The sequence below is a fragment of the Arachis ipaensis genome, chromosome B02 (genome assembly GCF_000816755.2).
Source record: "Arachis ipaensis cultivar K30076 chromosome B02, Araip1.1, whole genome shotgun sequence".
In the NCBI taxonomy this organism is placed as follows: domain Eukaryota; kingdom Viridiplantae; phylum Streptophyta; class Magnoliopsida; order Fabales; family Fabaceae; genus Arachis; species Arachis ipaensis.
The window spans coordinates 7,529,582-7,544,503 of NC_029786.2; the positions used below are offsets into that span (position 1 = coordinate 7,529,582).

Below are 14,922 nucleotides of genomic sequence, written 5' to 3' on the forward strand. Positions count from 1 at the left end.
GACAAATGTTGATTGTTTCACTGGAGTCCCTATTCAGAGGGACTCTCCCTCCTTGAAATTCGTGTGAGAACTCCCTTTCTTCCTACTCCATCGCATAAGCCTTCTTTCCTTCTGATCCAACAGTAACTGGGCTTCAATTTTTTCTCTGGAGATGCTCTTAAAAAATATAAAATAAATAGACAAGTCAATTTTAATAATCTCTGACGATCAGGTGCAGGGAGTTGGTGATGCGGAAATCACATTTTTTCATAACAAGACAAGAAAGATTTTACGTTCCAACAATTATCAGTATTTCAATTCGAATTTTAGTAGCTCTTGCTTTCTGTCTATTTTGTCATTTGTCTTTTCTTTATTAGTGTGATTGTATATTTATGTATGTCATTGCCTTTTCAGAAAGCAATGAATTTTTGTGGATAGTGGATACTGAAAGTTTGACATTAAAAATATTAATGTAGTATATTTTAGTGTCAATTACTTACTTTTCTTTTCTAAACTTATTTAAAAATATATATTTTATATAATTATATAAAATTAATATTTAGTAAATAATTATATTAATTATCAATCATTTTGATAGTCAATCATTCTAATTATACTAATTATCAATAATTTTAACTATCAATTATTATAATATAATTTTTAATAATTTTTAATTAAATATAATTATACATAAATATGATTAAAATCATTAATAATTTTGTTAATATTCACTCTAATTCACATATGTATCATATAGTATCAAATTGATATTAATATTTATAATTAATTTTTATAATTAATTTTATGCTACTAAAGGTTATATATATTATTTGTTTTATGGTTTATGAATTTAGGTTTAAGAGTCAAAATATCTTGTTTAATTTTTAAATTTGTTATTTTTTCTTGACTACTTCATAGAATAAGAATATATTCTTTGTTTTTCATCGAAATTGATCATTTTAAAGTACAAACTATAATTTGTTATGACATTTTTTTTTAGTCCCCATTCTATTATTATTCTTTTGATAATTTGATAATCGTTCTTACTCAAACTTATTCTTTTTAGTTAACGTTACAACGCGATTGTCCTTTCCTACAATCGTTTATAATGCATTACATCCATCAAATACCACTTTGAATTGTATTCATTGATTCATGTTCTAATTACATATATGTAAGAGTTCAATGAAAGAGTAGGAAACTCTATTTTACTAAAAGAAGGTTGGATACACTTATATATTATGACCGACTAACCTAAAGGAATGCGAATAAAGTTAATTTTTTTAGAAGGAGTTCTATTTTTTATTGAGCAATTGTATTCAAGGAGCTTTACAGGCCAAGTTAATTATGTTTCGAGAATAATTATAATCTATATTTAAGGTCTATAATAATCAATATATTATTTAAATAGTTTAGTTCTAATATTAGCATTTGATTAAATTAATTTTAGAGAATTTAAAATTATTACCTCAATTTATATATTAAGACTATTATTTTTTGATATATTATTTTAAAAAAAAATTAATATAAACGTTTTTCGGTTTATAAATTTATTTTTATTGGCTCCCAATATAACTAAGAAAAAATCCAATAATTGGGTTAAAAAATATTGCTAATAGTAAATTGTACTTTTAAATTATTAGTCGAATAAAAATTAAATTTTAAAAAATACTGTTAGTTGTACTAAAAAATTTTATTGATGCTGTAATAAAACATCTATACAGAATAATTTAAGATATGACAAATATTTTATAATCAATTATGTAAAATTATTATTAACGTTAAATTATAAAATATAGAACTTGTGGATTGTGATAAAAACGCAAATCAGAAAAAAAAAACGCATACAATTATAGAAGAATTAAATCTATCCTCTTTATTTATTTTTAACCATCGTTTTAGATTTTAATTTTTTTTAAAACCAGTGATAGTGAAATTTTATTGATGCTAGATAAAATTATAAATGGTTGCTCTTTCAATCAAATCATACCACATACAAAAATAAATTAAATAAATCGAATTTGCATTTCTATATAAATAGAATTGAATAAATTCGATTTAGACAAATACGTAGTAAATTGAATTCATAAGATTCAAATTATATGCAACTTCTGAATAATTATAATGTTATGGGTATTTTATATAAAAATTAATACAAAAATAATTTAAATTTCGTACAATATTTTTTTTGTATTTATGAGCTATTAAAAATGAACGAAAAAATATTGTATGAAATTTAAATTTTTTTTGTATGGGTTGTTGTATAAAATACTAATATCATTATAATTATTTATTTTGAAACAGAGTACAACTAAGATTTTATTAACAATTTTAAATAAAATATTTTTATAAAATTTTAAAATTTTTTATTATGAGCACTTTTTGTAATTATTATAAATAATTTTATAAAATTTAAAAATGGCTTAACAGATGTTATGAGTAAACTGTCTGACAAAAAAACTGATTATAAAACCGGTTGTATATGTGATTAATCGGTGAACTGTTAGAACTGGTCGATTTTTTTAAAAGGGTTTCCAGTTTGTTAATAACTCCTCCAAACGGTGCCGTTTTGACTTAAAAAAAAAACGAATCTCCAACGGCTTAAGCTCGTAACCCATTCCCATTCCCACACCCCCCTCATCTCCTCTCTGAAATTGACGTGAAATTTTAAAATTGAAAGAAGAATTCTAACTTCCCAAATCGCGAGCCCGCAGCCACCGCAGCGTCAGACTGAGAGAGAGCGTGTTGAGATAGAAGAAGAAACTATTATAGTTAAAGCAATAGCAGAGGCTGAAGGTCAAGCGCATGAAGCAATTGACTGAGGATCATAAAAGGAGAATGCTTATAGAACGGATGCAGGATGAAAGAGATAAATGGCTTACTGCGATTAACACATCCTTTAGTCATATTGAAGGTATGCAATTGTTAACAAACCTTTTGGGAATTATATCAGATTAAATTAAGAAACAAAAAATTGGTACTATATATCAAATCTTATTCTCATATCCTTTTTATTCTGTACGTCTTGAAATGCCAGTATTTATGATACAAAATGATTTGCTAACATACAAAAATAAAATAATTTTATACCTTTTCGAAACTTCTTGTGATTTACAGTACCTAATTATTGCATATAAATACGGTGATTTCCTCTTCAACATATATTGCTTCTTATTTTGATTTTTCAAAATTAAACCCCATTTTGCCATGTAAATGAAACACAATAAATGTTGGCCATTAATTTCTATCCTAATTTTGATAATTATTTTATTTTATTGATATGATTCAGATTCTTTAATCCTGAATAGTCTAAAAATTTTCCGTCTTTTTTCTTAGTTGGATTTTGATAGAAACGTCAAGATTTTTGCAATCCTTACCAATACTGGGGCTGAACAGTGCTGTGACTCTCTATAAACATAGCATGAATGATCACCATACTTACTGTTTATCTGTACTAAAATTCATAATATTTGAGTAATTTTGTTGTGACAGGTAGCAATGGCAGCTAGGTGAGTTCATGTGCCATGTAGTGAATTTCACAATATTTTTTTTATTTTTCGCTAAATATGAGGACTTTGATTTTTAGGTATGATCTCATCAAGTGTATTAATGCTGGTTCAGAGCATAAGGTGTGGAAGCTCAAAGTACGTGTCATTAGACTTTGGACCGTTTCTCACTTTGCAAATTCTAGGGTGAAGGCACCTATTGAGATGGTTGTCCTTGATGAAGAGATAAAATCTTCTCTTTACATTTGAGATTTATTTTCGTAATGACTGAACAACAAACCTCATTTATCTATGACTCTATAAAACTAATGCATTCAGGAGGATACAATTCAATGCTTTATTAAAGGTATATTTGTTCCTATCTTCGAGGGACTACTCGCTGAGGGCAACGTGTACGTGGTCACTAATTTTGCAGTTGCTTTGAGTACCATCAAGTTCAAGTCTACTAGACACGAATTTAGAATCAACTTCAAGAGGGGCACGATTATGCGTCCGGTACAAGACTCTTTTTAGTTCCATTGAACGGATTCAATTTTGTTCCGTTCAAAAAAATTCATGCAGAGTCTAAAGAAGATGGTTGTTTAGTTGGTAAGTATTTTTTTAGAGTAATCTATAACGCATGTGTTGTTTAATTCTTTGAGGTCTATATTTAATGCAAAATAATTTATCATAATTTTTGTATTACAAAATATGTCTATATTTAATGTATGTCATTTGAATTAGCTGATGCGTCATTTTTTGTTATAGGTATAGTACTAAAAAAATTGTATTATTTAGTAAAATTATTCTTCAATTTGTTATTGCCTTTGTTTTCTATTATTATGCATTTTATTTTAACACATCTAAACACAAATTTCATATATATAGCAACTAAAAAATTAGTACCTTCAAAAAAATTGTTGGTAACAAGTAATAACCTATTTATTTTTTGTTTCTTCACGAACTTCGATTTCTATGCTCTAACTATTTATTAATAGTCTTTTATATTTTTATTTTTAAGAAAATTACAAAAATCTGATTTTAACAAGGATGAAACTTTGGAAAAGATATGTCATTTTTGGACAAAAATTTGAGCAGATAGAGTTTTGTTAATAGAAAGATTGGTGCCTTTATTTTGTAGATGTGATAGGTCAGCTTGCCTCTAAGGGTAACTTGGTCGAGTTCACACGGGACGGAAAGCCGTCAAGTTATATCACGATAGAACTTGATGATCTTGAGTAATGCTTAATATCTTTTTGATAGTGGCTTTTGTTTTAAAATCTTATTTTGTAATTTTGTGCCTCTCTTTACTTTACAACCATTGCTATTTCTTATAGGGGTGGACAGAAATTAAGGGTAACATTGTGGCAGACTTTTGCTTTTAACTTGCTCAAATATTTGGAAGAACACCCGTATCTTACCTATGTGGTTATTCTCCAAATGGGCAAGATGAAATTTTATAGTGGTTTGTTTATTTTACTGATATTTGAATGCATGTTTTGTGTCATCATATGCTTCTGGTATTTTCTTTAATTTGTGATGTCTTTTTGTAGGGGTCATGGGTGTTTCCAACATAAACTACAATTCGAAACTGTTTATCAATGTTGAATTTTCAGCTGTCAGGGATTTCTTTGCAAGGTATAGTATATAGATCAGTAGTGTCGCCAGCAGAATATTTATACAAGGCTTTTGATTGTTTAACTATTAGCAAATTTTATAAATTCTGATTTAAAAATGCAAGGGGGAACAAATTGAATCCTGTTGACAAACAAGGCATAATGCCACTGGTCTGTGATCAACCTGTTTCAATTGAGAAAGATTTTTTGTGTCTGTCAGTCTACAAAATAATTGCCGAGATAAAAGAGCATAATCAGGTAAAATTCTTTCTTTATTAGTCTTCTTTTTTTTTTCAATTATTATGTCTAATGTTTGTTGGAGCATAATCTCAATTGTTGTGTTGTACCCTTGCATCCATTGATTTTAGGATGCTGTATTTGTTACTGCCGGGATGATTAAGGAAGTTAAGACCGAGTTTGGTTGGTGGTACAAAGGATGTAAGAAATGTCGTCGTTGCTTAAGGGAACTTGAGAAAAGATATTTCTGTCCTAATTGCGTTGAAGACTACGGGTTCTATGTGCCAAGGTATGACTCACGATACTTCTTTAACATTGACACACTACATACTCTTTGTCTAAGAAAATAATGGTATAAACTAATAATTTGTATTATTTCTTGATAAATTTTGTTGTTGAATTCTATCATTCGTGATTCAGTTAGCCTAATAGGTTAAAGATAATTGATTTTAAATAAAGCTAACCATCTCTTTCAAAGCATAACATATAACAAGAGTTAAACATAATTAACCAAATGAAAGGGTTTCATTGACTTAACAGTGTCGAAGAACAACAATAATACAAATTTTGACGTACATAAAAATGTGCATCAGATTACTACAAGTCAAAGAAGAGTATGTCGAGAAACTGGTACCTCATCTAATATTCTCAGTTTACAATCCAGTGAAGATAAATGTGACATTTTCTCATTGTAATTGACTCATATTTATCTAAATTTAATTTATATCAGTTTAATGACAAAAATTTTCTATATATTTCTCATTACTCATTCATAGGGAAGCAACTATCTATGTATGGTGTACAATGTGTCTCGCATGGAATTGGACAGGAAAATACTCCTTCTAATTATGAAAGACCTTCTACATAAGAGATAAGATCTAAATATTTAACTCTACGGACGGATCCATCATTGACAAGAACTCCACTGTCCGTGTTAACAAATAGTACGTATAATTAATGATTGCCAAATGATTCATACACCAATATTTAACAAAAGGTATACTTCATCGAAAATCATTTATATAACATAGATTTATTACAATTCTAGCATACTCCAGTGTACAAGAACCCGCCAATAATCTAATAGAAGTCGTTCCGCAAAATCAGCTTCCATCACACTGCGGTTCCCACATATCGTGCCTAACAAAAAGGTAATTTAGAAAAGATGATAATCATTATTATATTCTTTTCTTTCCTATAGTGTAATGTTTAATTGAATAAAATTAAACTTTTTGTAAAGAAGTTCTACTATAATTGGGGTGCAAAAAAGACAATCTTTCTTTGTTGTTGCTTTGGTGGCTATTAATTTGGCACAACTTTATGAAGATGTAAATTTATCGATTGTTAAGATGCACTCACCAAGTGGTGACACACAAAGTGACCAAAATGTTGACCCTTTTGTTGATGATGAAGGTAATTTCTCATTATATCAAGAATTTAAGTTTGTAATTTGCAAGAGATATGAATTATTAGTAATACATCAACATATATGTTTGTATTTTTTATAATTTTTATTTATCGTAGTTTTGAATGGTTATGATGATTCAATGTTGGATGTGGATATGGAAGATAATTTTATACCATCCTCAGAAATCTTAGACAGTATGTAAAAATTTTATCTGTATGTTTATTTGCATCTTTGTGTACATCATGGACTAAATTGCATCGATATGACAACTGAGTATCTAAAGAGAGTTCATTCGGCAGATATTTGGGATATAAAAAATCCTATTTATCAATGTCAACACTGTAAAGTATGGATGTGGTCTGGAGAAAGGCTTGCTAAATCCAAACAGTCGCCCCAACTAAAGTTTTCATTATGTTGTATGGAAGAAAAGATCGAGCTTCCTCTACTTTCTGTGCCTCCTGATGAGCTCATTTAGCTTCATACAAGAGGAGATCAAAGAAGTATTCATTTCTTAAAAAATATAAGGACATTTAATTCAATGTTTTGTTTTACATCAATGACCAAAAAAATTGACCGTGGGGTGAACAATGGGTCTACTCCTCCAATTTTTAAGCTTTGGGGTCAAAACTACCATAGCATTGGTAGCTTACTTCCTCCTGATAGTTTGCGACTAACATTTGCCCAGCTAATATATCTATGACACAGAAAATGAGATTGATAATCGAATAGGCACACTTCGGTAATTTTCATGCAACCAGTCAAATTTTTTAGTTATTTCTTATCTGTGAGAGAAAATAATATAAATTTTTTTTTGTAACTCCAATGAAGCTATAAATGAGCGAGATAGGAAAATTGTGGCAATATTAAGAAACATTCTAGACAAATATAATAGTTTGGCAAAGAGTTTTCGCTATGCAAGAGATAGGTACCAACAGAAAAATTGCACAAACATAAAGTTTAAGTTTATTAGTAAAAGGACTACAGATGGCAGGACATACAACTTGCCATCTGCATCTGAAGTGGCTGCATTGATTGTTGGCGATGTCGAACAACTTAGCAAAGATAGAGATATTATTATAGAGAGTCAATCTAGAAAGTTCCAGCGGATTGATATTTTTCATCCATCTTATTTAGCCTTGCAATATCCATTGTTGTTTTCGTATGGGGAGGATGAATTTCGTTTGGGTATTGCAACATCAGATTCTATCTCCGCTAGGCCTACAAAGAAAAACAAAACAATCACTTTATGACAATTCTTTGCTTTTTGACTACAGAAAAGGACGGGTGAATCTCCGTTAATTCTGAGATCAAAGAGATTATTCCAATAGGTTTCTGGTATATGCCTACACAATGGTGGAATCAAAGAGGTTAAAATTCTTTAGGTGTAAACAATCACAGTTGAGGGTTGATAAATACAAATGTCTGCATGAAAGTCTTATAAACGGGGATGTAGATGCTGCAAGGCTTGGCAAAAGAATCATTCTTTCCAGTACTTTTACTGGTGGACCTAGGATGATGAATAATTGTAAAGATGTATTTGCAATTTGCAGATATGCAGGATATCCTAGCTATTTTATAACCATGACCTGTAACCCTGAATGGGATGAGATAAAAAGAGAAGTGACTTCCATTGGATTGAAGGCAGAAGACCGTCCTGATATATTGTGTCGAGTTTTCAATATTAAGCTTGATGGTTTGCTTGATGACCTAAAAGAGGAAAAAATCTTTGACAAAATTTTGGGATGTAAGTCTGTGTTTATGTAATGCTTTATAAAAATCTTATGTTGTAATTCTTTGCTCATTTGTGTTTTTCAATTTTCAGACGTTTGCACTGTAGAGTTTCAAAAGAGAGGGCTTCCGCATGCACATATCCTTTTATTCATGAGTAACGAGTTCAAGCCACAAACACCAGATGACATAAACAAACATATAACAGCTGAGATTCCTGATAAAAATGAAAGGCCAAATCTACATAGAGCAGTTCAAAATTACATGGTACATGGTCCATGTGGTCCGTACAACAAGAATTCACCTTGCATGAAGAATGGGTCTTGTTCAAAGTTCTATCCTAAAGAGTTTAGATAGCGAACACTCATTGATGAGGCCGGATTTTCCAAATATAGGCGTACTGATAACGGTCGAACAGTGAAGAAAAAGGAATGTGTACTAGACAATAAGTTCATTGTTTCGTATAATCTAGAATTGTTGCTCAAGTTCGGGTGCCACATAAATGTGGAATACACATGCCAAACAAGTTCTATTAAGTATCTGTTTAACTATGTACACAAGGGTAATGACCGTGTAACAGGTACTCTATACAATGCTGGTGATCCGTCAGAAGCCACACAAGTTATTGACGAAATTAGGAATTACTACGATTGTAGGTACATTTCGGCATGTGAGGCAGTTTGATGTCTATTTGGATACGAAATCCAAGAGAAAGAACCATTTGTGATTAGACTTCCATTCCATTTGGAGGATGAGCAACCCGTGGTTTATGGTGAAACTTCTAATGTGAATGATATCATCGAAAGAGCAATATTTCATAAGTCCATGTTTTTGGGATGGATGGCGGCAAACATGTCATATCCCTATGCTCAAAGTCTGACTTATGCTGAGTTTCCAACCAAGTTTGTTTGGCAGGACGATTCTTCAAAGTGGTTTCCTCGAAAGAAAGGCTTCGCAATTGGAAGGTTGACTCATGTACCTACAGGTAATGACGAGTTTATATTCAATTTTGATCTTACTTATTTAATGATTTAAATTTAAAATCTTAACAGCCTGTGCCGCACGTCCATTTTATTCAATTTATCTACACTAGAAAATAAATGTTCAAATAATTTTCAACATTTATAATTTGTAGATTATACAATTTTTTATTTTTCTATATTTTTTAGAAAAATTATTCTTATGCGGATGTGTAGCTACATAATAATTAAAATAGCGTAGCTTAATCCATTTAACAACTTAAAAGTGGGATTTTAACCAAGTTTTTTGCAGCAAATACTGAAGAATATTACCAACGACTTCTCTTGAATACTCAAAGAGGATGTATGAGTTTTCGAGATATAAGAACAGTAGGAAGAACAATTTATGCTATGTATAGAGATGCATGCTTCGCCCTTGGACTCTTGCAAGATGACAAAGAATTCATTGATGCAATTAAGGAAGCAAGCTCATGGGCCTCAGGATCATATGTTAGGAGGTTATTTGTCATTCTATTAACATCCAACAATATCTCAAGACCAGAACATGTCTGGGATAGATGTTGGCATGAACTCTCAAATGATATTTTGTATCGACAGAGAGCCGTAATGAACATGAGCGGTGAGTTTTTATTAATTACAATGATAAAAGTTCTTCTTTATTGATCATTTTTAGTTTGATTGAATTTTTACAGTATCATATAATATGCAGAGTTAACAATGTCAAATGATGAGATTAAGCAGTTGTGCTTAATGGATATAGACAAGATCTTACATTCCTATGGTAAAACCTTGAAAGACTATCCTCCTATGCCTTTAGCAACTGACGTTGATAGTTCTTTGTTAACCGAAAGGGTTATTAGGGAAGAGCTAAACTTTAACAGGGATGATTTAAAGAAAAATACCTCAGACATGTTAGCCATCGCAATACCTGACTAGAGATATGCATTCGATAAAATTGTTACAGCTATCTATTGTGATGAAGGGGTTTTTTTCTTTGTGTATGGTCATGGGGTACTAGAAAAACATTTCTCTAGAACTTTATGTCTGCTAAGATTTGCTCAAAGGGTGATATAGTGTTAAACGTTGCTTCGAGTAGTATTGCATCTTTACTTCTTCCCAATGGAAGAACGACACACTCAAGGTTCAAAATATCGCTGAATATAACTAAGGATTCTGTATGTAACATCAAACCTGATTCTCCTCAAGCAATGTTGCTGTTGAAAGCCAAACTTATAATTTGGGATGAGGCTCCAATGTGTTAGTAGGTACTACTATGAAGCACTTGATAAATGCTTGGGTGATATCATGAGGTGTTCTCCAACATATAGCAAAGATTTGCCCTTTGGAGGAAAAGTAGTTGTACTAGGTGGAGACTTTAGACAAATTCTTCCTATCATTTTACAAGGATCGAGACAAGATATCGTTCATTCAGCCATAAATTCGTCTTGCCTTTGGAAGTTTTGTCAGGTGCTCAAACTAACAAAAAACATGAGACTCTCTGTAGGGACGACTGCTTCAGATTAAGATGAGACAGAGCAATTTGGTGAGTGGTTATTGAAAGTTGGTGATGGTCTAATATGTGACAATATGGATGGTGAATCTGAGATATGTCTTCCAGGAGATATTGTTATTCCTTCTTCGGACCAAGCATTTGATGAGTTGGTTCATTTTTCTTATCCAAATATTTTGAAAAACATGTCCTCAAAAGGATTTTTTCAAAGCAAGAACTATGCTGGCTCCCACACTAGACATCGTTGAAGAGGTCAACAACCATCTGATGGCTATCATTCCTCGAGGAAAAAAATTATATCTTAGTTCGGATTCCATTTGTATGGATGAAGGGAATATGGAGAGTCAACTAGATCTCTATAGTCCTGAATTACTGAATAGCATAAATTACTCTGGTTTTCCTCCACATAAATTAATACTCAAGGTTGGTGTTCCGGTGATGTTACTGAGGAATATTGACCAATTCAGTGGTCTTTGTAATGGTACAAGGCTACAAGTTAGGAAGTTTGGAAATCATGTCATAGAATGTGAAGTCTTAACGGGTAACAATATTGGTCATATTGCTTTGATTCCAAGAATGAATATGGTACCAACAAATGAAACCGTCCCAGTTAGATTCCAACGAAGACAGTTTCCCATAATAGTATCATTTGCCATGACAATTAATAAGTCTCAGGGACAAACTTTATCTCATGTTAGATTGTACTTGCCCAAACCAGTTTTTACACATGGCCAACTATATGTGGCACTTTCAGGAGTTAAGAGTAAGAGAGGTTTAAAAGTTTTACTTATGAATCACGTAGGAATGTCTGCAAATTCAACCATCAATGTTGTTTATAGAGAAGTCTTTGAAAAAAATAGGATTCTAATGTAAATATTTTAATTTTATTTTAAATTCTATATCAGTGTATAATTATTTTACTTTAAAAAATATAAAATAATTATTACTCACTTTTTTTAAGTTAAACTTTGATTTTGATAATAATTTCATTTGCTATTGCACCCACTGGACCACCATTTACTTGACTTGAGCCTGTAGCTGCAGTTCCAAGCCCACTTGGAGCTTCAGTACCTTGCTTGGAATCCTCCATTGAATTGGTTTGGGCTTCTGGTTGCATAGCATTAGGATCCTCAGCATAAGCATTCCCGTCGCCAGTATTCGAATAACCTAAGGCATAAGCTGAATTGGCTTGAGTAGCAGCCTCTGCAGCAGGCTCAGCAACAGTAGAAGCTGCTTCCTGAGTAGGGTTTGAGGCAGAGTCACCAAACCTAGTAGCAGCATGTGTCTCAGCTGCAGGTGCTTCGGCAACTACTGTTTCACTATCTCCCATAGTTGAATAAGCAAGCCTTCACCTTCAAAGGCTTAATGAATCAAACAAGCAAATAGTAACGCGGTAATAATCCTACAGAAAAAGTTAACTAGCAGGTTAGAAATGGAAGGACAAAACTAAAGAAATTCATTGTTGTTCTCACTATGCAGTGTTGCTCTAAATGCAAACATAGTTTCCCTAAATTATATATACAAGCATACAAACAAAAAGAGATAATTCATCGCATTCTACAAAGGCTTGGAGCTGAATTAAATAGAATTCCTAAAATCTAGGAGTGCAACGAAGAGCGCATCACAAAATCACAGACTCACAGTAACAAGAATTCTAGGTACAGCATTTGGATTCAGAGCAAACATAATCATCAATTAGTACAAAATTTGAATTCTAATAAATAGCTACGACAAAACCTGGCTTAGGTTTTTCAGATTCTAAACCCTAATCGACACTGCAAGTACCTGAAGAGAGAGAGTGAGAAATTCGCAGAGAGTAAAGCCTTCTCTTTCTTCTTCAGCAACACAATCTGAAATTGGAAATTTAGAAATTATCAAACTAAGCCTGAATCAAGCTAAAATGAATTAAACTCACCTTGCGAAAGAATAAGCAAGGAGAATGCACTTCGTTGGTGAAAACAAATTCAGGAGCAGCAGTGACCACATGAACATCATGACCAGCAAGGATTAGATGCCTCACCACCTACATATATATACATGCAATTGAAATTGAAATTGCAATTCAAACTTAAGTGCAATGCAATATCCAAATAATGAATCATGGACGACAATGACAATGAGAATGAGGATGAGAAATGAGAGGTTACCTCCGCAACACGAGTTGCGTGGCCAAATTCATGACCAGTGACATAGTAAGCAAACACCATTTTCTGTGTGGAATAAACAGCAGCAACACTATCGCCATCATACTCTTCCTGCTGCTTCATCCCCATTTTAATCCCCATTTTAATCGCTACCATTTTAATCGCTACCATAATTTTTTAGCAGCCACACGTTGTTGCAGAGCCAATCCAGGAAGCAAGACGGAGTTGAACATCGGCGATTCGAGGCGAGGCACGGTGAGACAAGGCGAGACGAGGCGATGCAATGGGCAAGACAGACAAGCGGAGCAGAGCACCCGTGGACCGTGGACCCGTGGACGATGCAGACGGACGATGACCACCCAACGACGGACAAGAACGACGCCACGGAAGACGGCAGCAGAGTGCGACGGAGGAGAAACTCAATTTGGATCTTAGGAAACTAACTTAGGGGCTGGTTAGGGTTTTTTAATTTGGGCACAAAATGCAAAGGGTACTATTGGTATTTTAAAAAAATAAAAGAGATCTTAATTAATTATTTTAATTTAATTATAAGAATATTCGATTTTTAACAGAATATTCTGTTATTTTAAACAGATTTGTGACGGTAGGGACTAAATTAAAAAAAAAATAACGTATAGGGACCCAATTGAAAAGAAAAAAATATAGGGACCTAATTGAAAATTCGGTGAAACTATAGGGACCTGCAGAATAATTAACCCTTATTTTGTACTTTTATTTTAAATATCGAAGCATATAATTTTTTTTTTTTTACTTTTATAAATTTTTTCGTGCGGGATCATACACTAGTTTATATATATAAAAACTAATCATAGCTATAAAATATATTAAGCTTATAGCTATAATTAATGACTATAATAAATATATAATTATATTAGTTATCAATTATTTTAATTGTTAATTTAGTATTAATTAAAAATTTATTATTTTTTATTTTAAAGCAAATCAAACATATCATTATAACTATTAAATAAATGGGTAAAAAACCCAAATGAGCCAAGGGGAGCTCATTTTTACCCAAATCCGCCAAATCAAATTTTGATACATCAATCCACCAAAGACCAATTATATATAATTCGAATCGATACGATTCGAACTCAATTTCAACGTAGTTCGAATTGAGTTAATTCGAATTATGGCCAAATAATGTGCCTTCATAATTCGAATGAACTTGCATCATTTTAATGAAGCATAGTTCGAATTTAATCAATTCGAATTACTAGTATCACCAGCGTAGAGAGGTAGTTCGAATCTTCTTGATTCGAATTAGTATGGGTTGCTAACTATGTGTAATTCGAATTGATATGATTCAAATTATATATATATGGTGCGAAAGAAGTTGATTCGAATTACTATGAAGGAGATGTCTATATATATGATATGTACGTGAGTTGCTCTCAATAGAGGGATCACATGGCTAGTGAGGATAGTTTTCTAGTGTTGGTTCACCACAGAGGATCGATTAAGAGAAAAACTCGATCTGGTGTGAAGTTCACCGATAAGGATCCTCTCTGTATTATTGTGAGGCCTACCACGAGCTATGATGACCTTGTTAGCTCTGTACTGCTAAAGCTTGGTCTGGATGGTCTGAAAAGGGTTAAGAAGTTTTTCGATCGCATTCCAACGACAGTGCTCCAAGATACCGTGAAGTATGATTGTTTCACGATCGGGAGTGATGAGGACTTGCAGGTCATGTATCATTGTCGCCGGCAGTTTCCCGAGGTCAGGACACCGGAGCTGTTGGCAAAGTTGGTTGATGTGGTATCCAGCTCGGGGGGTTCGAACCGGAATACTCACACTTTAGCCACGGTGGCCGG

The 14,922-nt window shown here is 32.3% G+C and overlaps 3 protein-coding genes across 3 annotated transcripts; 1 reads left to right on the forward strand and 2 right to left on the reverse strand.

The window, feature by feature from the left end:
* On the forward strand, positions 11,163–11,816 carry LOC107626726 (ATP-dependent DNA helicase PIF1-like). The gene has a single exon (XM_016329627.1). It carries the CDS (start codon positions 11,163–11,165, stop codon positions 11,814–11,816), a length of 654 nt encoding a protein of 217 aa, XP_016185113.1.
* LOC107626727 lies at positions 11,905–12,760 on the reverse strand. The gene is made up of 2 exons (XM_016329628.2): positions 12,729–12,760; positions 11,905–12,345 (listed from the first exon to the last, which is right to left on the reverse strand). Exon 2 carries the CDS (start codon positions 12,271–12,273, stop codon positions 11,905–11,907), a length of 369 nt encoding a protein of 122 aa, XP_016185114.1. The 5' UTR covers positions 12,274–12,345; positions 12,729–12,760.
* On the reverse strand, positions 12,390–13,511 carry LOC110269153. Its single transcript, XM_021116813.1, has 4 exons — positions 13,091–13,511; positions 12,859–12,966; positions 12,729–12,793; positions 12,390–12,450 (listed from the first exon to the last, which is right to left on the reverse strand). The coding sequence occupies exons 1-4, from the start codon at positions 13,256–13,258 to the stop codon at positions 12,390–12,392; spliced, it is 402 nt and encodes a 133-aa protein (XP_020972472.1). The 5' UTR covers positions 13,259–13,511.